The sequence below is a fragment of the Pseudophryne corroboree genome, chromosome 7 (assembly GCF_028390025.1).
Source record: "Pseudophryne corroboree isolate aPseCor3 chromosome 7, aPseCor3.hap2, whole genome shotgun sequence".
NCBI classification, from domain to species: Eukaryota; Metazoa; Chordata; class Amphibia; order Anura; family Myobatrachidae; genus Pseudophryne; species Pseudophryne corroboree.
Window position 1 is genome coordinate 479,112,503 of NC_086450.1, and position 25,356 is coordinate 479,137,858.

At 46.0% G+C, this 25,356-nt stretch overlaps 1 protein-coding gene across 1 annotated transcript; it reads left to right on the plus strand.

The window, feature by feature from the left end:
* The first annotated feature begins 15,924 nt into the window (after nucleotides 1–15,924).
* Nucleotides 15,925–16,800, plus strand: LOC134944375 (taste receptor type 2 member 41-like). The gene has a single exon (XM_063932956.1). The coding sequence runs from the start codon at nucleotides 15,925–15,927 to the stop codon at nucleotides 16,798–16,800; it is 876 nt and encodes a 291-aa protein (XP_063789026.1).
* Nucleotides 16,801–25,356: the final 8,556 nt, after the last annotated feature.

The window sequence follows — 25,356 nt, forward strand, 5'->3', positions numbered from 1 at the left end:
GACACTACCTCATGGTCATTAGATGCAGGACTTGTAGTTGGGTATTAGGCTGTAATTCCATCTTACATAATTCTTAGCAGCTTCAAGAAATGTATGTTTTATATTTTCTCTATTATGTAGTAAATTATATTTTGTTGTGTAATGATAAGAATAAGAAATCCTAATACAGATGTTTATACTAAATTACGACGATAGTCCATTCTGAGTTGCAATATTGTCTCTTAAGGTGGGTACGAGAGGCCGCGCATCGCTCGGTGGCGACATAGACACAGCGAAAAATTAAACAACGTCAGGAAGGGTCAAATTGAGTGATGTTGTTTACTTTATCGCTAAGTGTATATGCCGCCACCGAGCGATGCCCGGCTGCCGGGTCATTAATGACCCTCGGTGTTGGCCGTACATGCAGCTTTATTTGGACTCGTCATCCTAAACTGCATAATTCAGCCAGCCGTGGCATGATGTCACTGTGGGATATTATTAGTGATATCGCAGTCTGTATGCACGCCACCGGGCGGCCCGGCCCAGGATGGGAAACACTAAGCCACGTCACTCATAGAGCACATCCACTAATGTGTACCCACCTTTACTTGCTGCCCAAAGTATAGTACCACTACTGTAGCATGACTTCCCCCCCCCCTCCCCCCCCCCCCCAGCTGGGTAAGAGTGATGATGGAGATGTAGTATAGACACTGTTAGTCACTTTGCATGTCTCTCCGTTCCTGTTACATCACTACATGGTGATTGCTATGTCACACTGTCCTGCAGAAGGCTACATAGTGTCATCTTCCCATCACTGCTGTGTCCTGTCACTGACCAATAGTCGCCCAGCACACAACTGCAGATACTTGTACTTACCACCAAGCTACTAGCCGCCACCTACAGTAGGCTTCACTAAGGGAAAGATCCACTGAGCAGCAGAGGCACAAATAATAATGTATGGTCCTATACTGCCTTGGGGGCAACCGTAGACAGAAGTAGCTATAGACTGGAAGTGATGGGTATTATGGGAAGGAATGCTGAGATACTCACACTACACAGCCCAATGTATTGTGTCAGTCACACCTATTACTGACAGGTGCATCAGATCCAGCATACAGCCATACACTCCCCATACACATACATTAGCAGTAGATGGGTAATAAGAGCTCACTGACTGTAAACGTGGCACGGTCACAGGATGCCGCCTGTCCACCAGGTCACATTGTCAGATCTCTGCCCTGCTAGAGCCGCCCCGGTCACCTGTAAGTGCTGCTACCGTGAGGTGGAAACATCTAGGAGTAACAGCAGCCCACCCCACCATGCAGCAGCTGCACAACCTACCAACACGGGTCCACCAAGTGCTGAGACGTCACCTGTCCCTGGCTGCAGTCCTCACCACCAACTCCCAATCTGTATCTGGGTGTTACATCAAGCTCTGCTGGTCAAGAGCTTCAGGGTTCCTGTTCCCATGGCCAAGAAAAACATACAATCCTCAGATCATCATGCACAGACATTGTGTGGTGTACAAGACAATGATACTGGACAATGTGGTGGTGGAAATGTCTTCTCTGAAGGGACAAGTCACACGTCTGCATCTGGCAGTCTGACAGACAAAGCTTGGTATGGTGAATGCCAGGAGAACGTGTACTGCCCAAATGTGTTCTACCAACTCTATACTTTAGTGGAGAAGAAATTATGCTCTGGGTCTGTTTCCCATGGTGCGGTCTGAGAAAGGGAATGTGTGCTACCACTTGTGTGGCAGCAGGTTGGGAATTCCCTATGTGATATGTCAGCGTACCTGATGTTTCCTGTCCGTCCTGTTGCAGCTTGTCTGGTCGTCCAATTCTCACTCGTCGCGGTACCTGCCCGGATCTGCGTAAGACACCTGTACGGAATTTGGGCAGAAGGACAGAGATACCCCAGTACTAACAACACCCCAAGGTACACAAGGTTCACTCCATTGGGATATGGTGACAACAAGATTTATTGTAACAAGGTGGTCACCGCTTTCACGTAGCTTGGGTTGCTGATTAATAAACCTGGCACATTTCGGTAAGGCACATTATCTCACAACACCTAGCCATTGCATGATACACATTCTACAACGTAAACATGAATGCTTTCCAGAGTATGCTTACACTTTCACATCTAGAATGGCTGATTTGGGAAAATTTCAAACAGTGTAATAAAGAGTCGCTAGGTGACGCTATGGTTCCAGCAACGGGAGTCTCAGACTCAATACACAATCCGGAGAAGTTCCAACATAAATGAGTGTAATTCACAAAAAACGCCACCTGGGTCAAGTATTGGCTTGAGGGCGGTACACAGCTGAGGTACGGTGGTGGCTACAATGACAGGGGAGGCCGGTTGGTGATGTTTTCCCCTTTGGTTCAATATGTGTCCTGGACTGGTATATCTGTAGTGTGCAGTATAAACTTTACACTGGCGGCCAGGTGCTACATGAATTGAGGGTATTCACAGTGGGGCTGTCCTTGGTGGGATCCCAGTACTACAGGGGGGGCACAATGCTGAAGGAGCGGGTACCTGGTTGCTGCAGGGTTCTCTCACGCGTCTCCATCTCCTGGGGCCGTTAGTAGCACAGGCAGCGTTGTCTCTGGTGGCAGGATCACCTTTCTCTGGGCGGCTGTGTCTCCCCAGCGCGGCGCACGGCCATCCCCTTCTATCAGCCGTAGCAGCGCCTGCTCCCATTACACCCTGCCCGGCTCTCCCTCTCCGGCCGCTGTCAGCGAGGCGGTGTGCAGCATCAGGTGCTGCCTCCTGCCGGCGGCTCTCCTCACTCACTGCTACGGCGGTCAGCGGCGCTGGGCTCCATCTCTTCCTGGCGGCTCTCTCCGGTCCTCCCTTGGCACGCACATCCCGACTCCTCCTCCCTCTGCTCCCGCTCAGTGGGTAGGCAATCACCCCAGTCTCCTGCCTCTTAACCACCGAGTCCTGGTGCCCTTCAGGTAACTGTCCGGCCTGCTGTGGTCGCCTAGCAACCGGGCAGTCTATTAACCCATGCGGGGAGTGCGGTTAGCAGGGATCAGGGTGGGGCAGATGCTGGGCATCCCACCTATACTGTGTCAGCATAACAGTGCCCCCTGTGCACATAGTGAGGTCCATCATACAATGGCTTGCTGAAATCCTGACTGTCCTGCACACAGCCCTGACCTCAGACACCATTGGGATGAATATACTGTAACCCCATCTGTGATCCAGGCCTTATTGCTGATCCTCAGTGCCAATGTGAATACATACTATCCTGTGGCCACGCCCCTTCTCCACAATGTCACGCCCCTCTACTCTCCATGTTTTGAATATGTGGGGGGTGGGGTGGTGGGGCTCCAATTCTCTTTCTGGCACAGGGCACCAAGATGTCTTGCACTTGCACTGTATGTGATTAGAAACTCCTTACTCAGAACATTGATCACTATTATTGAATGTATTAATTCAGATTTTATTACAGCAAATTACTGAGGACCCCGTGTGATCATAAATGAATGAATTTGTAACCCTGACATGTCACTGATCAGAATGGAAGTGTAATGTACAGTGCTGTAGGTTTCTATTCCTATAAATGATAAAAAATAATGGGGGTAATTCCAAGTTGATCGCAGCAGGAAATTTTTAAGCAATTGGGCAAAACCATGTGCACTGCAGAGGAGGGACAGATATAACATGTGCAGAAAGAGTTAGATTTGGGTGGGTTATTTTATTTCTGTGCAGGGTAAATACTGGCTGCTTTATTTTAACACTGCAATTTAGATTGCAGATTGAACACACCCCACCCACATCTAACTCTCTCTGCACATGTTATATCTGCCTCCTCTGCAGTGCACATGGTTTTGCCCAATTGCTAAAAAATTTCCTACTGCGATCAACTTGGAATTACCCCCAATGTTAGTGACATTAAGCATAAGCATGATTATTATACATAGGGAGAGAAGAAGAAAGACTCTCTGTTGGGGCACTCCCGATATTAAAAATTAAAATGTAACTTTTATTTATGAAGATATACAATTTTATATACATGTCATATTAAACCATCAATCATTTTTTTTTTAAATGTATTATCTATTGTAAAATAAATTATTGAAAATAAGACTCTAAGGGACTGACTCTGTTTAATGTGTGTATGTGATACACTGTCTCTGTGTCAGACCCTCAGTGTATATGTGTGTGTATGTGTGTAAGTCAGACCCCTGTGTATGTGATACACTATCTCTGTGTCAGAACCTCAGTGTATATGTGTGTGTATGTGTGTCAGTCAGACCCCTGTGTATGTGATACACTGTCTCTGTGTTAGACCCTCAATGTATGTGTGTGTGTGTGTGTATGTGTGTGTGTGTGTGTGTGTGTGTGTGTGTGTGTGTGTGTGTGTCTGTGTGTGTCTGTGTGTGTCAGTCAGACCCTGTGTGTATGTGATACACTGTATCTGTGTTAGACCCTCAGTGTATATGTGTGTGTATGTGTATCAGTCAGACCCCGTGTGTATGTGAAACACTGTCTCTGTGTCAGGCCCTCTAAAACTCCACCGATAAATCCTCAAAAGAAAGGAAAGGACATATTCATGCAATATAACTGTCCATATGTGTGTTATTTATTCGTATAGATGATCCTCAACTGACCTCTGGGCTATGCCCTATGTTCATATCAAGGTTTCTTTGTCTTTCAAAACTTCATACAATCACTTCTTAACTTATTGGTATATGGCTCACCTTCAGTAAATACCCTATGTGCATCAAAAGGATTTTCTTTCCAATGTCCCATTCGTCTGGATCGGGCTGGACAATCTCGGGCTCTTATACCATCACGATAAATGGAGTACGTCAGAACAAGAAGTCCATGCAGATATCAGGTATAAACTGATTTATTTGTAAAAAATATTTAAAAATGTATATACATCCACTGTATCATAGGTCACCTTAACGTACACTGTATTCCCAACCGGCAAGATCTATATCACCGTACACTCCTCAGATGGAAAAAAAGCGAGGGAAAAAAAAACAGGGGAATAGTACGTGGGTAAGGCAGATGTAACCAAAAAAGGGGTCTTTACCAATTCCTCACGGTGGGTGACGTGGTGAACCTATGAAGCATGTCGCAATTCCACCAACGCGTTTCGGAAGCACTGTTCCTTCATCAAGGTGTCTTGATACACTGTCTCTGAGTCAGACCCTCTGTGTATATGTGTGTATGTATGTCAGTCAGATCCTGTGTGTATGTGATGCACCGTCTCTGTGTTAGACCAACTATGTATATGTGTGTGTATGTGTGTCTGTCATATCCGTGCATATGTGATACACAGTTTCTGTGTTAGACCCTCTGTGTATATGTGTGTATGTGTGTCTGTCATATCCGTGCATATGTGATACACAGTTTCTGTGTTAGACCCTCTGTGTATATGTGTGTATGTGTGTCAGTCAGACCCCATGTATATGTGATACACAGTCTCTGTGTCAGGCCCTCTGTGTATATGTGTGTCAGTCAGACCCCTGTGTATGTGATACACTGTCTCTGTGTTAGACCCTCAGTGTATGTGTGTGTGTGTGTGTGTGTGTGTGTGTGTATGTGTGTGTGTGTCTGTGTGTGTGTGTGTCAGTCAGACCCTGTGTGTATGTGATACACTGTATCTGTGTTAGACCCTCAGTGTATATGTGTGTGTATGTGTATCAGTCAGACCCCGTGTGTATGTGATACACTGTCTCTGTGTCAGGCCCTCTGTGTATATGTGTGTCAGTCAGACCCTGTGTGTATGTGATACACGGTGTCAGGCCCTCTGTGTATATATGTGTGTATTTGTGTCAGTCAGACCATGTGTGTATGTGATACACTGTCTCTATGTCAGGCCATCTGTGTATATGTGTATGTGAAACACTGTCTCTGTGTCAGACCCTCTGTGTATATGTGTGTATGTGTGTCGGTGAGGCCCATGTGTATGTGATACACTGTCTCTGTGTCAGACCCTCTGTGTATATGTGTGTCAGTCGGACCCTGTGTGTATGTGATACACTGTCTCTGTGTCTGACCCTCTGTCTATATGTATGTGTATGTGTGTCAGTCAGACCCCATGTATATGTGATACACAGTCTCTGTGTCAGACCCTCTGTGTATATGTGTGTGTGTTTGTGTGTCAGTCAGACCCCATGTATATGTACAACCAAAAAAATGGGACGGCTCCCAGGCGCTGCTTTATATGTGTACACGGTTAGCTTCTCTTAAAACTCCACCGATAAATCCTCAAAAGAAAGGAAAGGACATATTCATGCAATATAACTGTCCATATGTGTGTTATTTATTCGTATAGATGATCCTCAACTGACCTCTGGGCTATGCCCTATGTTCATATCAAGGTTTCTTTGTCTTTCAAAACTTCATACAATCACTTCTTAACTTATTGGTATATGGCTCACCTTCAGTAAATACCCTATGTGCATCAAAAGGATTTTCTTTCCAATGTCCCATTCGTCTGGATCGGGCTGGACAATCTCGGGCTCTTATACCATCACGATAAATGGAGTACGTCAGAACAAGAAGTCCATGCAGATATCAGGTATAAACTGATTTATTTGTAAAAAATATTTAAAAATGTATATACATCCACTGTATCATAGGTCACCTTAACGTACACTGTATTCCCAACCGGCAAGATCTATATCACCGTACACTCCTCAGATGGAAAAAAAGCGAGGGAAAAAAAAACAGGGGAATAGTACGTGGGTAAGGCAGATGTAACCAAAAAAGGGGTCTTTACCAATTCCTCACGGTGGGTGACGTGGTGAACCTATGAAGCATGTCGCAATTCCACCGACGCGTTTCGGAAGCACTGTTCCTTCATCAAGGTGTCTTGATACACTGTCTCTGAGTCAGACCCTCTGTGTATATGTGTGTATGTATGTCAGTCAGATCCTGTGTGTATGTGATGCACCGTCTCTGTGTTAGACCAACTATGTATATGTGTGTGTATGTGTGTCTGTCATATCCGTGCATATGTGATACACAGTTTCTGTGTTAGACCCTCTGTGTATATGTGTGTATGTGTGTCTGTCATATCCGTGCATATGTGATACACAGTTTCTGTGTTAGACCCTCTGTGTATATGTGTGTATGTGTGTCAGTCAGACCCCATGTATATGTGATACACAGTCTCTGTGTCAGGCCCTCTGTGTATATGTGTGTATGTGTGTCAGTCAGACCCCATGTATAAGTGATACACGGTCTCTGTGTCAGGACCTCTGTGTATGTGTGTATGGGTATCAGTCAGATCCTGTGTGTATGTGATACACTGGGGTATATTTACTAAAATTCGTATTTTCCAGAATGAGGTTAAAGTTCAAACACGAATGACATCGAAAGTGTAAATTTGCAACTTTTTGAAGTTATTACGACTAATTTACTAAGCTGTCGTATTCTGCATTTTCATATTTACCGATTTCGATGTCATTCGTATTTTTTGGCTGTGTTTTACGGAAGTGAATTGTAAAACACTGCCGACTTTAACACAATGAATCTTGGCCGGATCTGTGAGATCCGTGCTGGGCTTCATTGTGCACCTTTCGTAAAAAGTAAAACTTTGTTAAAAATTTTTTTAAAAATGCGCGGAGTTCCCCCCCTCCTAAGCAAAACCAGCCTCGGGCTCTTTGAGACGGTCCTGGTTGAAAAAATATGGGGAAAAAGTGACTGGGGTTCCCCCATATTTAATCAACCAGCACCGGGCTCTGCGCCTGGTTCCGAAAATATGGGGAACAAAAAGCGTAGGGGTCCCCCGTATTTTTGAAACCAGTCCCGGGCTCCACTAGCCAGGTACATAATGCCACAGCCGGGGGACACTTTTATATAGGTCCCTGCGGCCCTGGCATTACATACCCAACTAGTCACCGCTGGCCGGGGTACCCTGGAGGAGTGGGGACCCCTTCAATCAAGGGGTCTCCCCCCTCCAGCCACCCAAGGGCCAGGGGTAAAGCGCTGTCCCCCCCATCCAAGGGCGGTGGATGGGGGGCTGATAGTCTTTTTGACGAGTGTTAAATATTGTTTTTAGTAGCAGTACTACAAGTCCCAGCAAGCCTCTCCTGCAAGCTGGTACTTGGAGAACCACAAGTACCAGCATGCGGAGGAAAACCGGGCCCGCTAGTACCTGTAGTACTACTACAAAAAAAATACCCCAATAAAAACAGGACACACACACCTTGAAAGTAAAAGTTTATTACATACATCCACACCTCCATACATACATACATACATACATACATACATACATACATACTTACCTATGTTCACATGAGGGTCGGTCCTCTTCTCCATGTAGAATCCATGGGGTACCTGTTGGGAAAATGATACTCACAAAATCCAGTGTAGATCGGTCCTCTTCTGTTCTATTTGTAATCCACGAACTTGGCAAAATAAAAAAAACGAACATCCAACCACGCACTGAAAGTGGCCCCATGTTTTCACATGGGACCCCTTTCCCCGACTGCCAGGAACCCCCCCCTGACTTCTGTCTAAGAGGGTTCCTTCAGCCAATCAGGGAGCACCACGTTGTGGCACCCTCCTGATTGGCTGTGTGCTCCTGTAGTGTATGTCAGGCAGCACACGGCAGTGATACAATGTAGCGCATATGCGCTACATTGTAACCAATGGTGGGAACTTTGTGGTCAGCGGTGAGGTTACTTTCGGTCAACCGCTGACCACAAAGTTCCCACGATTGGTTATGTGTGTGGCCAGGGGCATCAGTGAGGGTGGGAGACAGCAGACACAGGCAAGAGCAGATGGGGCATGGCGGGGGTGGAGTTTCAGTGGGCAGGGGCACCAGCGGGGGTTGGGCACAGCAGATGCAGTGTGGTGGGGGGAGAAGATTGGGAACTAGGGTGTCCAATGGATATTTCTCTTCGCAAAGTGACTCCACTTGGAAACATGGAAATCAAAGGAGTAAAACTCAGTGAAACACCAGATGGCAAATAAAATTATTTCTGCAGCGGGGTACACTAGGTTCCACAGGGATGACATTGGGGTGTAGAGTAGGATCTTGATCCGAGGCACCAACAGGCCAAATCTTGGACAGTTCCCAAGATGCACAGCGCCCCCTCCTCTATAACCCAGAGCTCAGTTTTGTAGTTGGTGCCATGCAGTGCAGTCATATAACAGGTGGGCTGCTCCAGCAGCCTTGAAAAGAGCTTTTAAAAGTGAAGACTGAAGACTTCAAGGGCTGCAGCAGAGACACTGTGAGTGTTATATGTCAGTCAGACATCTCCTGCTGCAGCTCCATCACCTCTCCCGGCGGCACTATATACTCCCGCGTCCCTGGTTACCGGGTACGTACAGCGGAGGCTCCGGTTCTCTACTTCAAGCACACACACCAGCCGCAGCTCTCTGGGGTCGCGTGGCCACATTCAGGGAGGAGGTAAGAGGGTCCCCCAGGTGGGACCCGCAGGAAATCACGATCCGGCATGGCCATTAGGAGGCGGGCCGCGCACGCTGGCGTGGACACTATGTCAGTACAGGGACCCCACTAGACCACCAGGGCAGGGGCACAGGTCAGTTTTACTAAAAAACGTTTTCATATGGCCCACAGTACCCGGTGGAGAAGTCCAGCAAGGGGATAAGGCTCTGACCTGTAGCCTCTTCCCCAGCCCAGGGTGCCATTTCTAGTAAATGTTCCCGCCCTGGAGCGGCATCTCTCTCCCCCTCACTCCCTGTCAGCGTTTGGGCGCCATTAGGACAAGCTGAGCTGATCCTGGGACTGTTTGGGCAAATCCTCCTCTGTAAAGCCGCCTGCATGTCAGCGCTGTGCATTTAAAAGGACACTTAAGTATTCTACAGGTTTGCTGACAGTGTTAGTTAAAAAATGGTGCATTACTCCAGGGTAATTTAGTACAAGTACCCTGTGATATACTAGCAAAACAGAATGCAAGTTACTCATATCAATTTGACAATATACTTCAGGTGCTTGAAAGGGAGGGGTAATTCTAAGCAAGAGACAGGATGGGGATTAACCCCTGGTGCCCCCCAGCACACCAAACTATATGGGTAACATATTGGGAAATGGCACCGCCGGTGGATTTGCAAGTGGCATGGCTGGTGGTGTCCTCTGCTCTGCCTGTAACTATCGTCACCTCTCTGAAAGAACCGACGAATAAGCGTGTGGAAGGTTATAAGCTATTTACACCCTCGCAGGAGCTGTGCATTCACCCACTATTGGGGCTACTTGGGCTGCAGAAGCTATTGAAGTGTGGGCTCAGGAGGTGGAAGCAGAGCTGCCGTCCAATTTTTCTGATAATGCTAGACAATGTCTCTCGTATATCGGCCCACATTCCGAGTTGTTCGCTCGCAAGGCGATTTTAGCAGAGTTACACACGCTAAGCCACCGCCTACTGGGAGTGTATCTTAGCATCTTAAAATTGCGACCGATGTATTCGCAATATTGCGATCACAAACTACTTAGCAGTTTTAGAGTAGCTCCACACTTACTCTGCCTGTGCGATCAGTTCAGTGCTTGTCGTTCCTGGTTTGACATCATAAACACACCCAGCGTTCGCTCAGACACTCCCCCGTTTCTCCGGCCACTCCTGCGTTTTTTCCGGAAACGGTAGCGTTTTCATCCTCACGCCCATAAAACGCCGTGTTTCCGCCCAGTAACACCCATTTCCTGTCAATCACACTACGATCGCCGGAGCGAAGAAAAAGCCGTGAGTAAAAATCCTATCTTCTTAGCAAAATTACTTGGCGCAGTCGCAGTGCGAACATTGCGCATGCGTACTAAGCGGATTTTCACTGTGATGCGATGAAAAAGAACGAGCGAACGACTCGGAATGAGGGCCATTGTCACAGCATCTCATTACATTAAGGAGGCGACTTCTGATGCTGGTATTCTGCCGGCCAAGCCTTCTACTACATCCATTTTGACTTGTCGGATTCTCTGGTTATGGTCCTGGTCTGTGGATTGGAACTCTAAGAAAACCCTGGAGGTGCTCCCTTTTAAGGGAGACATTCTTTTTGGTGAGGATCTTAACAAGATTGTGGCTGACTTAGCTTCTGCTAAGTTGACGTGTCTTCTTAGTACTGCTCCTTTGGTCCCGAATGTTAAGAGTACTTCCTTTCGATCCATTTGTCCTCCAGGTAAAGCAAAGGGTCAGGCATACCCGAAACAGGCTAGCACTTCTAAAACCACTAAGCCCAAACCAAAACGAGCCTGCTTCCAAATCAGAAAAGCATACTGCATGACGGGACGGGCCTTCCCCTGGGGGATCCCAGGTTGGGTGGCCGAATTCCAAGGTTTACCCAGGAATGGTTGAAGATCACTTCCGACGCCTGGGTACGGGAAGTGGTCATACACGGATACACCATATCCTTCAAGAATCGTCCCCCTCATCAATTTTGCCTGATGGACATCCCTTCAGATCAGGTGAAGTCAAAATCTCTTCATTTGGTGGTACAATCCCTCCTTGACACAAGAGTGGTAGTACAGGTGCCTGTGGCTCTGAGAGGCAAGGGGTACTATTCACTGCCATTCCTAGTCCCGAAACCGAATGGTTCCTTCCGGCCCATTCTCAACCTCAAGTCCTTGAACAATTTTGTATGAAACTCTTTGCTCTATCTTTCAGACTTTGGAGCCTGGAGACTATATGGTCTCCCTGGACATACAAGATGCTTACCTCCATATTCCAATAGCCATGTTAAATCAGCAGTACCTGCGGTTTGCTATTGGCAACCTCCATTATCAATTTCGGTTTGACCACAGCTCTGCGAGTCTTCACCAAGATTATGGCGGTAATGACGGATTTACTTCGCCGTCAGGGTGTCAGGATCCTACCGTATTTGGACGACCTGCTTATCCTGGCGAATTCCCCAGAAATTCTCCTCCATCATCTAGATCTGATGATCCAGTTTCTGAAAGCCCACGGGTAGATCATCAGCTGGAAGAAATCTTACCTGGTCCCTGTTCAGAGCATGGTGCACCTGGGGGCATTGTTGGACACTCACAACCAGCGGTAGTTCTTGTCTCAGGAGAAGGTCCTTCAGGACAGAATTCAATGCTTCCTCTCTCAACCACGACCACGAGTGTCGATTCACTCGGCGATGCAAGTACTAGGCCTCATGGTGTCGACTTTCGACATGGTGGATTACGCTCAATTACAATCCCATCCTCTGCAGAGATTGATTCTTGCCAAGTGGGATGGCCAGCCTCCCCAGATCAGGTCTCACTTGATCTCATTGTCTCTGAAAGTTCGTCGATCAATGAGCTGGTGGCTCCAGGACCAATGATTGAGCAGGGGTCATCTCTTCTGGATCTCCAACTAGTTCCTTCTGACGACATATGCCAGACTGAGGGGATGGTGCATGGTGTTGGAGCAACACTCCCTTCAGGGTCTGTAGACCAAGGAGGCGTATCTTCTCCCGGTCAAAATTCTGGAATTGCGGACAGTGTTCAATGCTCTGAACCTGGCCCAGCATCTGATACAGAACAGACCTGTTCAACTACAGTCAGACAACGCCACCACAGTGGCGTACATAAATCATCAAGGCAGAACTCGACCAGCATGGCAATGAGGGAAGTGTCAAAGATTCTTCAGTGGGCGGAATGCCATCTGCCAGCCATATCCGCAATGTTCATTCCAGGGGGTCCTAAACTGTGAAGCAGACTTTCTCAGTCGTCAGGACGTACATGCCGGAGAGTGGAGCCTCCATCCAGAAGTATTTCAACTCCTAGTGGACAAGTGGGGCCTACCAGACGTAGACCTGATGGCGTCTCGACACAATCACAAGGTTCGGGTCTTCGGTGCAAGGACAAGGGATCCTAAAGCAGTGTTTGTGGATGCACTGGCAATTACATGGAACTAATGGCTGCCGTACGTGTTCCCTCCGGTGTCACTTCTACCCAGGGTGATACATAAATTCAAACAAGAAGGAGGAATCCTGCTTCTGATCGCCCCAGCGTGGCCCAAATGGCATTGGTCCTCCGACCTACAGGTTCTCTCGATAGAGCATCCCCTTCTACTTCCGCAACGCCCAGACCTCTTCATTTAGGGCCCTTGTGTATACCAGGATTTGACCCGGCTGACTTTGACGGCATGGCTCTTGAAGCTTCAGTTCTGAGGGCCAAAGGGTTTTCTGAGGCAATCATTCAAGCCATATTGAAGGCCCGGACCCGGCTTCTGATCGGATTTATCATAGGGTCTTAGTACGCAGCTCACAATCATGATGCTTACAAGTTTAGTACGGCCAAACTTTTGGCCTTCCTGCAACAGGGTCTGGACTTCGGCCTTCGTCTGGCCTCCCTCGAGGTTCATATTTCTGCCTTGTCTGTTTGGTTTCAGAGAAAAATTGCTACTCTGCCTGATGTTCATACATTCACTCAGGGTGTGTTGCGGATTCAACCTCCCTATGTCCCGCCTGTGGCTCCTTGATATTTGTTGTTGGTTCTGGAGGCCTTGCAAGAGTCTCCGTTTGAACCTCTTGAGTCTGCGGACCTTAAGTGGCTTACTCTTAAGTTTTATTTCTGCTTGCTATTGCCTCTGCTAGACGGGTTTCAGATTTGGGTGCCTTATCCTGTTGGTCTCCCTTTCTGTTTTTCACCATTACCGGGTGGTTCTTCAGAAACGCCCTGGTTATTTACCTAAGGTGGTGTATTCTTTCCATCTTAACCATGAGATTGTGGTTCCGGCCTTAATCTCTCCTGAATTGTCATCCAAAGAGCAGTCTTTGGATGTGGTACGGGCTCTCGGTATCTATGTGAAGAGGACAGCTACCATTCGGAGGTCTGATTCTCTTTTTGTCCTTTTTAGTTTTCACAAACGTGGCTGGCCTGCTTCCAAGCAGACTCTGGCCAGATGGATCAGAATGGTGATTGCACATGCTTATGTACAGGCTGGCCTTCCAGCTCCTGCTACCATCAAAGCCCATTCTACTCGGTCTGTTGGTCCTTCTTGGGCAGCCCACCTTGGTGCGACCCTTGAACAATAGTGCAAGGCAGCTATGTGGTCCTCAGTGAACAAGTTCATAAGGTTCTATGCCTTCAATACTTATGCCTCCCAGGAAGCTTCCTTTGGACGCCGGGTTCTTATTCCCACTACAGTGCGTCCCCTCCCATGAGGAACTGCTTTAGGACATCCCCAATGTTATCCCTGTGGAGCCCAGTGTACCCCGCTGCAGAAAAGGAGATTTATGTTAACAAAACTTACCTTTTTTAAATCTCTTTCTGCGAGGTACACTGGGTTCCACAGGGCGCCTACCCTGACACACATAGCTTCTTTGGGTTGGTATTGCATTAGCTGCTGATACCTTCTCATGTCGTGAGAATGTGGTGTATGTGGCTACTAACGGTTGTCATCTCTTTTGCCTGCTACTGCATTGGACTGGTTAACTAAAAACTGAGCTCTGTGCACAGAGGCGGGGTTATAGAGGAGGCGGCGCTGAGCATCTTGGGAACAGTCAAAGCTTTGGCCTGCTGGTGCCTTGGATCAAGATCCTACTCTACACCCCAATGTTATCCCTGTGGAACCCAGTGTACCTCCCAGAATGCGATTTAACAACAGTAAGTTCTTACCATAAATCTCCTTTTTTAATACTCTATGCACTCACATTAAAACATAGAATATGCGCTTATAAAACACAAGGTTTTCCCCACAGGACATAAGAAGTGCATCACAACAGGTTTTAACATGGGCAATCTCACGAATACCACCAGGCTCCGGAACCAGTGACCTCTGTCCAAATATCACAAAAAGCCACCAACGTGCTGACCGTAGTCCATCCAGGGGTCCCCGATAGCCACCTTGCTTAACGCGTTTCCAACCATATATAAAGGTTCTTCCCAATCATGGCAGCAGCCAGGTGGGAGACAGAGTCAGACAGTCTCCATCTCATGACTGCCAGCCTCTAGTGTGACCACAGCTCATCATAGACAGCTGCCAGCATTGTAGGTGCATAGCACCGGTATGAGGTGCAGACACCGGGTGATCCAGTGGAGTTACTACAGAGTATTTCTGAATGACCCACTGGTCGGGTAATTAGCTCATGCTGTAATAGCCACCTCTGGCGCTGCTCAAGTGGAGGAATAAGTTAATTAATTAGAGCAGTACCAGGTCTAATTACAGTAACATTGTGACCTGACCAACCCCAAAGCACCCCCTTCCCCCCATACAGCCCCCCTGTATAAAATAACACCACTCATTCCCCTCAAGCTCACAGAAGAACTTGAGTTAGGAGATGTCAGCCATGTTTGTCACGTGAAGCCACTCTGAGTACGACCCCTGCAGGCAGCTACGTGAAATGCACATCATTATGAAATTCCTTATCTACAACATGGACATATTTTACCAAATTTAAAAGAAAAATGTAATTTTCTAAAAAATCTTAATCCTGAAGGGTCCTAATCAGAAATAAGATCTATCCAGCAAAACAAAGCCCTAGTCTTAAATCATCCCCCACCCTGATTTATGTCTTTCCACAATTACTGTACGTTTATATACAGGTCCTCAAAAGCATCAGTTCTGTCAGACAGAAAGTGGAGCAAAAACAGCGACAGATTCACATTCACATTAATCAGAATTTCTCATTATCATTTTTTTTGCCCAAAAATTTGCCAAATGTTATTTCAGTATGTCCAATAACTTTAGCTGTGTCGCCTATAAAACACCAGACCCTCCCCTCCACACTAAACCACACACACAATACTGTCATCTATCATCACTGCTTGATGCATCCTTGATATAAGGACATGACCGTGATTTTAAATAAAATGTAAATCCTATCACAGCTTCTCGTCTCTCCAGTGTCACAGAGGATACTGATCAACATACACAGGGAAACCAGATATCACCCAGATTTGCATGTCTCCCCCTGCTCCGTGCTCCCTCTGCCCGGCATGTAATCATTACACCACTGGCACTTGTCACATCTGCTGTCATTATATTAGTAACGGAAACAGGACAGGTCGCCCGGCTGTGCAGAATGCAGCTGTCTGTGCAGAGTGTGATAAGCATCATTTTATCTATAATCGGGATACATGGAATCATCATAAACTCCGCCATCCTCTCTGTGTACATCAGAGTCTGGAGAACGAGCAATAGACTCGGAGCCAGTGACCCAATCCTGCTCTCTATGGCTCTCACCAATCTCCTCCTGGTGTGCCAGTTGTTGCTGACTTATTGCTTGTCTTATCACACTCAAATGGACATAAGAATATCATTGTTTTTGAGTTATGTCCTGAATGTCCTGTACAATATGAGTTTGTGGAACACGGCCTGGCTCTCCATCTGCTACTGTGTGAAACTCGTCACCGTTACCCACCGGATCTTCCTCTGGGTGAAAATGTGGTTTCCCTCTTCCATCACCAAACTCCTCATAGGATCAGCAATATGGTCAGTTCTGGTGAATTTGCCCATCATATGGACAACACAGATCATGTTTCTGCAGAATGGAAATGTTACTGATGGGTCAGTACATTATGCAATGATGGTGAATGTCCCTTATACTGTGCTGAACCTGCTGCTGAGTTACATCCTGCCCTTTACCCTGACTGCCATCTGTATTGGGCTCAGTGTGACGTCTCTCCTGCACCATGTCTGGAGGATCAGGCAGAACGTGTCCCAGGACAGCTCATCCCCTCAGCTCCAGGCTCTTGTTCGGGCGGCTGTGACAATGACGCTGCATGTGGTGCTGGACCTGACATTCCTTATTATCCTTCTTTATTCATTTGCTGCACCATTCAATGTCAGTCCTGTGATAATAACATTATTCTGGGTGTATCTCATCTCATATCCATCTGTACAATCTTTCATACTAATCTTTGGAAACCCCAAATTAAAGAGAAGTCTCTTTAGATGAGAATTTACCTCATGGTCATTAGATGATGAGACGGACATGTAGTTGGGTATCAGGGAGTAGTTTTGTCATACACAGACGCTTAGTGGTTTATATATATATATATATAGAGAGAGAGAGAGAGAGAGAGAGAGAGAGAGAGATTTATTTGCTCTATAATGTACATTTGTCTAGTATGTGTAATTAATGGTTGTAATTAGTATGTGTAATTGACTACTGTCACTGCCCCACTCCGCAGTGTGTAATCTCACTATAGTGCCCCAGGTATAGCTTATCACTACTCATGTGCGGACAGCGACGGATACATGGACCGCGGCCTGGAGACAAACACCGGCCAAACCGCCCAGAGACTCTTTACTACAAAGGACTTCTCCTCACTCCCATCCGACTTGTGACACGGGACCTGAAGGTACGAAACGGGTAAAGCTGGAGGACTTTTTTGTTACTCCCAGGGGAATCTTTTTGGACACTCACCTTCCTTGTTATATCTTAAGGACACCGTCTGCTTTGGTGTATGGGCCGGCTGGCTCCGATCACCATTCCCGTGAGAGTCACCAATCCCGTGGAGGTTTTTATGTGCCTTGTACAATTTTATTTATTGTAAGTGTAACTCTGTGAATAAATTGTTATTGTTTTTATACAATGTTGCACTAAATTCTTCTCCCTCTGGAGTTACATACACTCTAGTGGAGGATAATATTTCTAGAAGTATCTCAGTTTGGGAGGATGATGTGCAAGTTCTACACAGGATTCTAAAAAGAAAACGACCTGTCTGGAAGGATATATTGACGGGTTACATAACAGGAAAGACTCCTGCACATTTACTATATGACATTTGTTTTCTTCTACATGTAACTTTCTGTGCTCCACGTGGTTTCTCTCCTTCTGAGTGTATCACTACTCTTGTTAACACTTGTGACACTTGTCATTTTGTGATGCCAAATAAAATACTCTGTTCCTGTAATACCCCAGGTGCAATTGACCAGTTCCTCTGTTATAAGTATAACGTGCGGCTGAGATGTGGGATGTAACATAAGGAAGGTTCAGGGTGACACCACAGCTGCATGCACAGTGATGGCTTGCCCGACGTCTTCATGTAAGCACACCACAACAGAGAGGGAAGCCAGATGATTTCCCCCCACAGACACAATGAAAGACCAGATACTTTTATTATGAGAGAAGGATTCTGCCCATAAAGTAAATAGATAATAAAACATTTTATACTGTAAATCACATTAAAGCAATCAGGAAATAGAAAATCTATAACATTTACGTGCCCAAAACAGCAATTTTTATAACAGTAAATGTTACCTTGTACTATCTCACTAGGTGCTTGGAATTCTTCATTCCATCACCCATGCTATATCCCAGAATTCCTCATATTATATCCCTGCAAACATAGGACAAATTAATAAGGACACATATCAAAAACATTTAGCAACTCTTCCACCCAGCATCTGGCAACATGTGAGCGGAGGGAATATATGTTCAAGATACCGGTTGTTGGGATCCCGGCACTCAGAATACCGATACTGAAATCCCAACACCCATCAGAACACCAATACCATAATCCCCAACAGTTCAGCAACCCAACACCAGAATCCCAAAGGTAAGTATAGCCGGGAGGGTTAGGGTTAGGCAGCAGGGAGAGGGGTAAGGGTTACATTGTGGAGAGGCTAAGGGTTGGGCTTGGAAAAGGGGGGTAGGTTTAGGCACTAAGGTGAGAGGTTAGGGTTATGCTGAGATAAAGGAGGGTTGGGAGCGATAGAATGCTTACCGAGCCCCTGTTAGTATTATGATCATCGGAAGGGCGGCATCGATATTGTGTCGCTGACATCCCGTCTGAGCAGAGCACTTGCAGCAATCGGAAGGGCGGCATCGATATTGTGTCGCTGACATCCCGTCTGAGCAGAGCACTTGCAGCAATGAGCATAACATGAGTACAGGTGCAGAACAATGCATGAAATTGGGGAAGGAATACACCAGGACTGTTATAGTTACATGTATTTGGTTACCAACATTTCAGCACAATAGTACAGTCATATTACAGCAACACAGTCTCCTGTACATGTGCACGTTCTGTCACCGGGACAGTTCAGCACAATAGTACAGTCATATTACAGCAACACAGTCTCCTGTATATGTGCACGTTCTGTCACCGGGACAGTTCAGCACAATAGTACAGTCATATTACAGCAACACAGTCTCCTGTACATGTGCATGTTCTGTCACCGGTGCAGTTCAGCACAATAGTACAGTCATATTACAGCAACACAGTCTCCTGTATATGTGCACGTTCTGTCACCGGGACAGTTCAGCACAATAGTACAGTCATATTACAGCAACACGGTCTACTTTATATGTGCACGTTCTGTCACCGGGACAGTTCAGCACAATAGTACAGTCATATTACAGCAACACAGTCTCCTGTATATGTGCACGGTCTGTCACCGGGACAGTTCAGCACAATAGTACAGTCATATTACAGCAACACAGTCTCCTGTATATGTGCACGTTCTGTCACCGGGACAGTTCAGCACAATAGTACAGTCATATTACAGCAACACAGTCTCCTGTATATGTGCACGTTCTGTCACCGGGACAGTTCAGCACAATCGTACAGTCATATTACAGCAACACAGTCTCCTGTATATGTGCACGATCTGTCACCGGGACAGTTCAGCACAATAGTACAGTCATATTACAGCAACACAGTCTCCTGTATATGTGCACGTTCTGTCACCGGGACAGTTCAGCACAATAGTACAGTCATATTACAGCAACACAGTCTCCTGTATATGTGCACGTTCTGTCACCGGGACAGTTAAGCACAATAGTACAGTCATATTACAGCAACACAGTCTCCTGTATATATGCACGTTCTGTCACCGGGACAGTTCAGCACAATAGTACAGTCATATTACAGCAACACAGTCTCCTGTATATGTGCACTTTCTGTCACAGGGACAGTTCAGCACTATAGTACAGTCATATTACAGCAACACAGTCTCCTGTATATGTGCACGTTCTGTCACCGGGACAGTTCAGCACAATAGTACAGTCATATTACAGCAACACAGTCTCCTGTATATGTGCACGTTCTGTCACCTGGACAGTAAAGCACAATAGTACAGTCATATTACAGCAACACAGTCTCCTGTATATGTGCACGTTCTGTCACCGGACAGTTCAGCACAATAGTACAGTCATATTACAGCAACACAGTCTCCTGTATATGTGCACGTTCTGTCACCGGGACAGTCAGCACAATAGTACAGTCATATTACAGCAACACAGTCTCCTGTATATATGCACGTTCTGTCACCGGGACAGTTCAGCACAATAGTACAGTCATATTACAGCAACACAGTCTACTTTATATGTGCACGTTCTGTCACCGGGACAGTTCAGCACAATAGTACAGTCATATTACAGCAACACAGTCTCCTGTATATGTGCACGGTCTGTCACCGGGACAGTTCAGCACAATAGTACAGTCATATTACAGCAACACAGTCTCCTGTATATGTGCACGTTCTGTCACCGGGACAGTTCAGCACAATAGTACAGTCATATTACAGCAACACAGTCTCCTGTATATGTGCACGTTCTGTCACCGGGACAGTTCAGCACAATCGTACAGTCATATTACAGCAACACAGTCTCCTGTATATGTGCACGATCTGTCACCGGGACAGTTCAGCACAATAGTACAGTCATATTACAGCAACACAGTCTCCTGTATATGTGCACGTTCTGTCACCGGGACAGTTCAGCACAATAGTACAGTCATATTACAGCAACACAGTCTCCTGTATATGTGCACGTTCTGTCACCGGGACAGTTCAGCACAATAGTACAGTCATATTACAGCAACACAGTCTCCTGTATATATGCACGTTCTGTCACCGGGACAGTTCAGCACAATAGTACAGTCATATTACAGCAACACAGTCTCCTGTATATGTGCACTTTCTGTCACAGGGACAGTTCAGCACTATAGTACAGTCATATTACAGCAACACAGTCTCCTGTATATGTGCACGTTCTGTCACCGGGACAGTTCAGCACAATAGTACAGTCATATTACAGCAACACAGTCTCCTGTATATGTGCACGTTCTGTCACCTGGACAGTAAAGCACAATAGTACAGTCATATTACAGCAACACAGTCTCCTGTATATGTGCACGTTCTGTCACCGGACAGTTCAGCACAATAGTACAGTCATATTACAGCAACACAGTCTCCTGTATATGTGCACGTTCTGTCACCGGGACAGTCAGCACAATAGTACAGTCATATTACAGCAACACAGTCTCCTGTATATATGCACGTTCTGTCACCGGGACAGTTCAGCACAATAGTACAGTCATATTACAGCAACACAGTCTCCTGTATATGTGCACGTTCTGTCACTGGGACAGTTCAGCACAATAGTACAGTCATATTACAGCAACACAGTCTCCTGTATATGTGCACGTTCTGTCACAGGGACAGTTCAGCACAATAGTACAGTCATATTACAGCAACACAGTCTCCTGTATATGTGCACGTTCTGTCACAGGGACAGTTCAGCACTATAGTACAGTCATATTACAGCAACACAGTCTCCTGTATATGTGCATGTTCTGTCACCGGGACAGTTCTGCACAATAGTACAGTCATATTACAGCAACACAGTCTCCTGTATATGTGCACGTTCTGTCACCTGGACAGTAAAGCACAATAGTACAGTCATATTACAGCAACACAGTCTCCTGTATATGTGCACGTTCTGTCACCGGACAGTTCAGCACAATAGTACAGTCATATTACAGCAACACAGTCTCCTGTATATTTGCACGTTCTGTCACCGGGACAGTCAGCACAATAGTACAGTCATATTACAGCAACACAGTCTCCTGTATATATGCACGTTCTGTCACCGGGACAGTTCAGCACAATAGTACAGTCATATTACAGCAACACAGTCTCCTGTATATGTGCACGTTCTGTCACTGGGACAGTTCAGCACAATAGTACAGTCATATTACAGCAACACAGTCTCCTGTATATGTGCACGTTCTGTCACAGGGACAGTTCAGCACAATAGTACAGTCATATTACAGCAACACAGTCTCCTGTATATGTGCACGTTCTGTCACCGGGACAGTTCAGCACAATAGTACAGTCATATTACAGCAACACAGTCTCCTGTATATGTGCACGTTCTGTCACAGGGACAGTTCAGCACAATAGTACAGTCATATTACAGCAACACAGTCTCCTGTATATGTGCACGTTCTGTCACAGGGACAGTTCAGCACAATAGTACAGTCATATTACAGCAACACAGTCTCCTGTACATGTGCACGTTCTGTCACCGGGACAGTTCAGCACAATAGTACAGTCATATTACAGCAACACAGTCTCCTGTACATATGCACGTTCTGTCACCGGGACAGTTCAGCACAATAGTACAGTCATATTACAGCAACACAGTCTCCTGTATATGTGCACGTTCTGTCACCGGGACAGTTAAGCACAATAGTACAGTCATATTACAGCAACACAGTCTCCTGTATATATGCATTATCTGTTAACGGACAGTTCAGCACAATAGTACAGTCATATTACAGCAACACAGTCTCCTGTATATATGCACGTTCTGTCACCGGGACAGTTCAGCACATAGTACAGTCATATTACAGCAACACAGTCTCCTGTATATGTGCACGTTCTGTCACTGGGACAGTTCAGCACAATAGTACAGTCATATTACAGCAACACAGTCTCCTGTATATGTGCACGTTCTGTCACAGGGACAGTTCAGCACAATAGTACAGTCATATTACAGCAACACAGTCTCCTGTATATGTGCACGTTCTGTCACTGGGACAGTTCAGCACAATAGTACAGTCATATTACAGCAACACAGTCTCCTGTATATGTGCACGTTCTGTCACAGGGACAGTTCAGCACAATAGTACAGTCATATTACAGCAACACAGTCTCCTGTATATGTGCACGTTCTGTCACCGGGACAGTTCAGCACAATAGTACAGTCATATTACAGCAACACAGTCTCCTGTATATGTGCACGTTCTGTCACAGGGACAGTTCAGCACAATAGTACAGTCATATTACAGCAACACAGTCTCCTGTATATGTGCACGTTCTGTCACAGGGACAGTTCAGCACAATAGTACAGTCATATTACAGCAACACAGTCTCCTGTACATGTGCACGTTCTGTCACCGGGACAGTTCAGCACAATAGTACAGTCATATTACAGCAACACAGTCTCCTGTATATGTGCACGTTCTGTCACCGGGACAGTTTAGCACAATAGTACAGTCATATTACAGCAACACAGTCTCCTGTACATGTGCACGTTCTGTCACCTGGACAGTTCAGCACAATAGTACAGTCATATTACAGCAACACAGTCTCCTGTATATATGCAGGTTCTGTCACCGGGACAGTTCAGCACAATAGTACAGTCATATTACAGCAACACAGTCTCCTGTACATATGCACGTACTGTCACCGGGACAGTTCAGCACAATAGTACAGTCATATTACAGCAACACAGTCTCCTGTATATGTGCACGTTCTGTCACCGGGACAGTTAAGCACAATAGTACAGTCATATTGCAGCAACACAGTCTCCTGTATATATGCATGTTCTGTTACCGGACAGTTCAGCACAATAGTACAGTCATATTACAGCAACACAGTCTCCTGTATATGTGCATGTTCTGTCACTGGGACAGTCAGCACAATAGTACAGTCATATTACAGCAACACAGTCTCCTGTATATATGCACGTTCTGTCACCGGGACAGTTCAGCACAATAGTACAGTCATATTACAGCAACACACTCTCCTGTATATGTGCACGTTCTGTCACCGGGACAGTTCAGCACAATAGTACAGTCATATTACAGCAACACAGTCTCCTGTATATGTGCACGTTCTGTCACTGGGACAGTTCAGCACAATAGTACAGTCATATTACAGCAACACAGTCTCCTGTATATGTGCACGTTCTGTCACAGGGACAGTTCAGCACAATAGTACAGTCATATTACAGCAACACAGTCTCCTGTACATGTGCACGTTCTGTCACCGGGACAGTTCAGCACAATAGTACAGTCATATTACAGCAACACAGTCTCCTGTATATGTGCACGTTCTGTCACAGGGACAGTTCAGCACAATAGTACAGTCAAATTACAGCAACACAGTCTCCTGTACATGTGCACGTTCTGTCACCGGGACAGTTCAGCACAATAGTACAGTCATATTACAGCAACACAGTCTCCTGTATATGTGCACGTTCTGTCACCGGGACAGTTCAGCACAATAGTACAGTCATATTACAGCAACACAGTCTCCTGTATATGTGCACGTTCTGTCACAGGGACAGTTCAGCACAATAGTACAGTCATATTACAGCAACACAGTCTCCTGTATATGTGCACGTTCTGTCACAGGGACAGTTCAGCACAATAGTACAGTCATATTACAGGAACACAGTCTCCTGTACATGTGCACGTTCTGTCACCGGGACAGTTCAGCACAATAGTACAGTCATATTACAGCAACACAGTCTCCTGTACATATGCACGTTCTGTCACCGGGACAGTTTAGCACAATAGTACAGTCATATTACAGCAACACAGTCTCCTGTATATGTGCACGTTCTGTCACCGGGACAGTTAAGCACAATAGTACAGTCATATTACAGCAACACAGTCTCCTGTATATATGCATGTTCTGTTACCGGACAGTTCAGCACAATAGTACAGTCATATTACAGCAACACAGTCTCCTGTATATACGCACATTCTGTCTCCGGGACAGTTCAGCACATAGTACAGTCATATTACAGCAACACAGTCTCCTGTATATGTGCACGTTCTGTCACAGGGACAGTTCAGCACAATAGTACAGTCATATTACAGCAACACAGTCTCCTGTATATGTGCACGTTCTGTCACTGGGACAGTTCAGCACAATAGTACAGTCATATTACAGCAACACAGTCTCCTGTATATGTGCACGTTCTGTCACAGGGACAGTTCAGCACAATAGTACAGTCATATTACAGCAACACAGTCTCCTGTATATGTGCACGTTCTGTCACCGGGACAGTTCAGCACAATAGTACAGTCATATTACAGCAACACATTCTCCTGTATATGTGCACGTTCTGTCACAGGGACAGTTCAGCACAATAGTACAGTCATATTACAGCATCACAGTCTCCTGTATATGTGCACGTTCTGTCACAGGGACAGTTCAGCACAATAGTACAGTCATATTACAGCAACACAGTCTCCTGTACATGTGCACGTTCTGTCACCGGGACAGTTCAGCACAATAGTACAGTCATATTACAGCAACACAGTCTCCTGTACATGTGCACGTTCTGTCACCGGGACAGTTCAGCACAATAGTACAGTCATATTACAGCAACACAGTCTCCTGTATATATGCATGTTCTGTCACCGGGACAGTTCAGCACAATAGTACAGTCATATTACAGCAACACAGTCTCCTGTACATATGC

Excerpts from the sequence above, each read along its gene's own strand:
- LOC134944375 (XM_063932956.1), top strand. The coding sequence starts at position 15,925 with ATGCAGCTGTCTGTGCAGAGTGTGATAAGCATCATTTTATCTATAATC.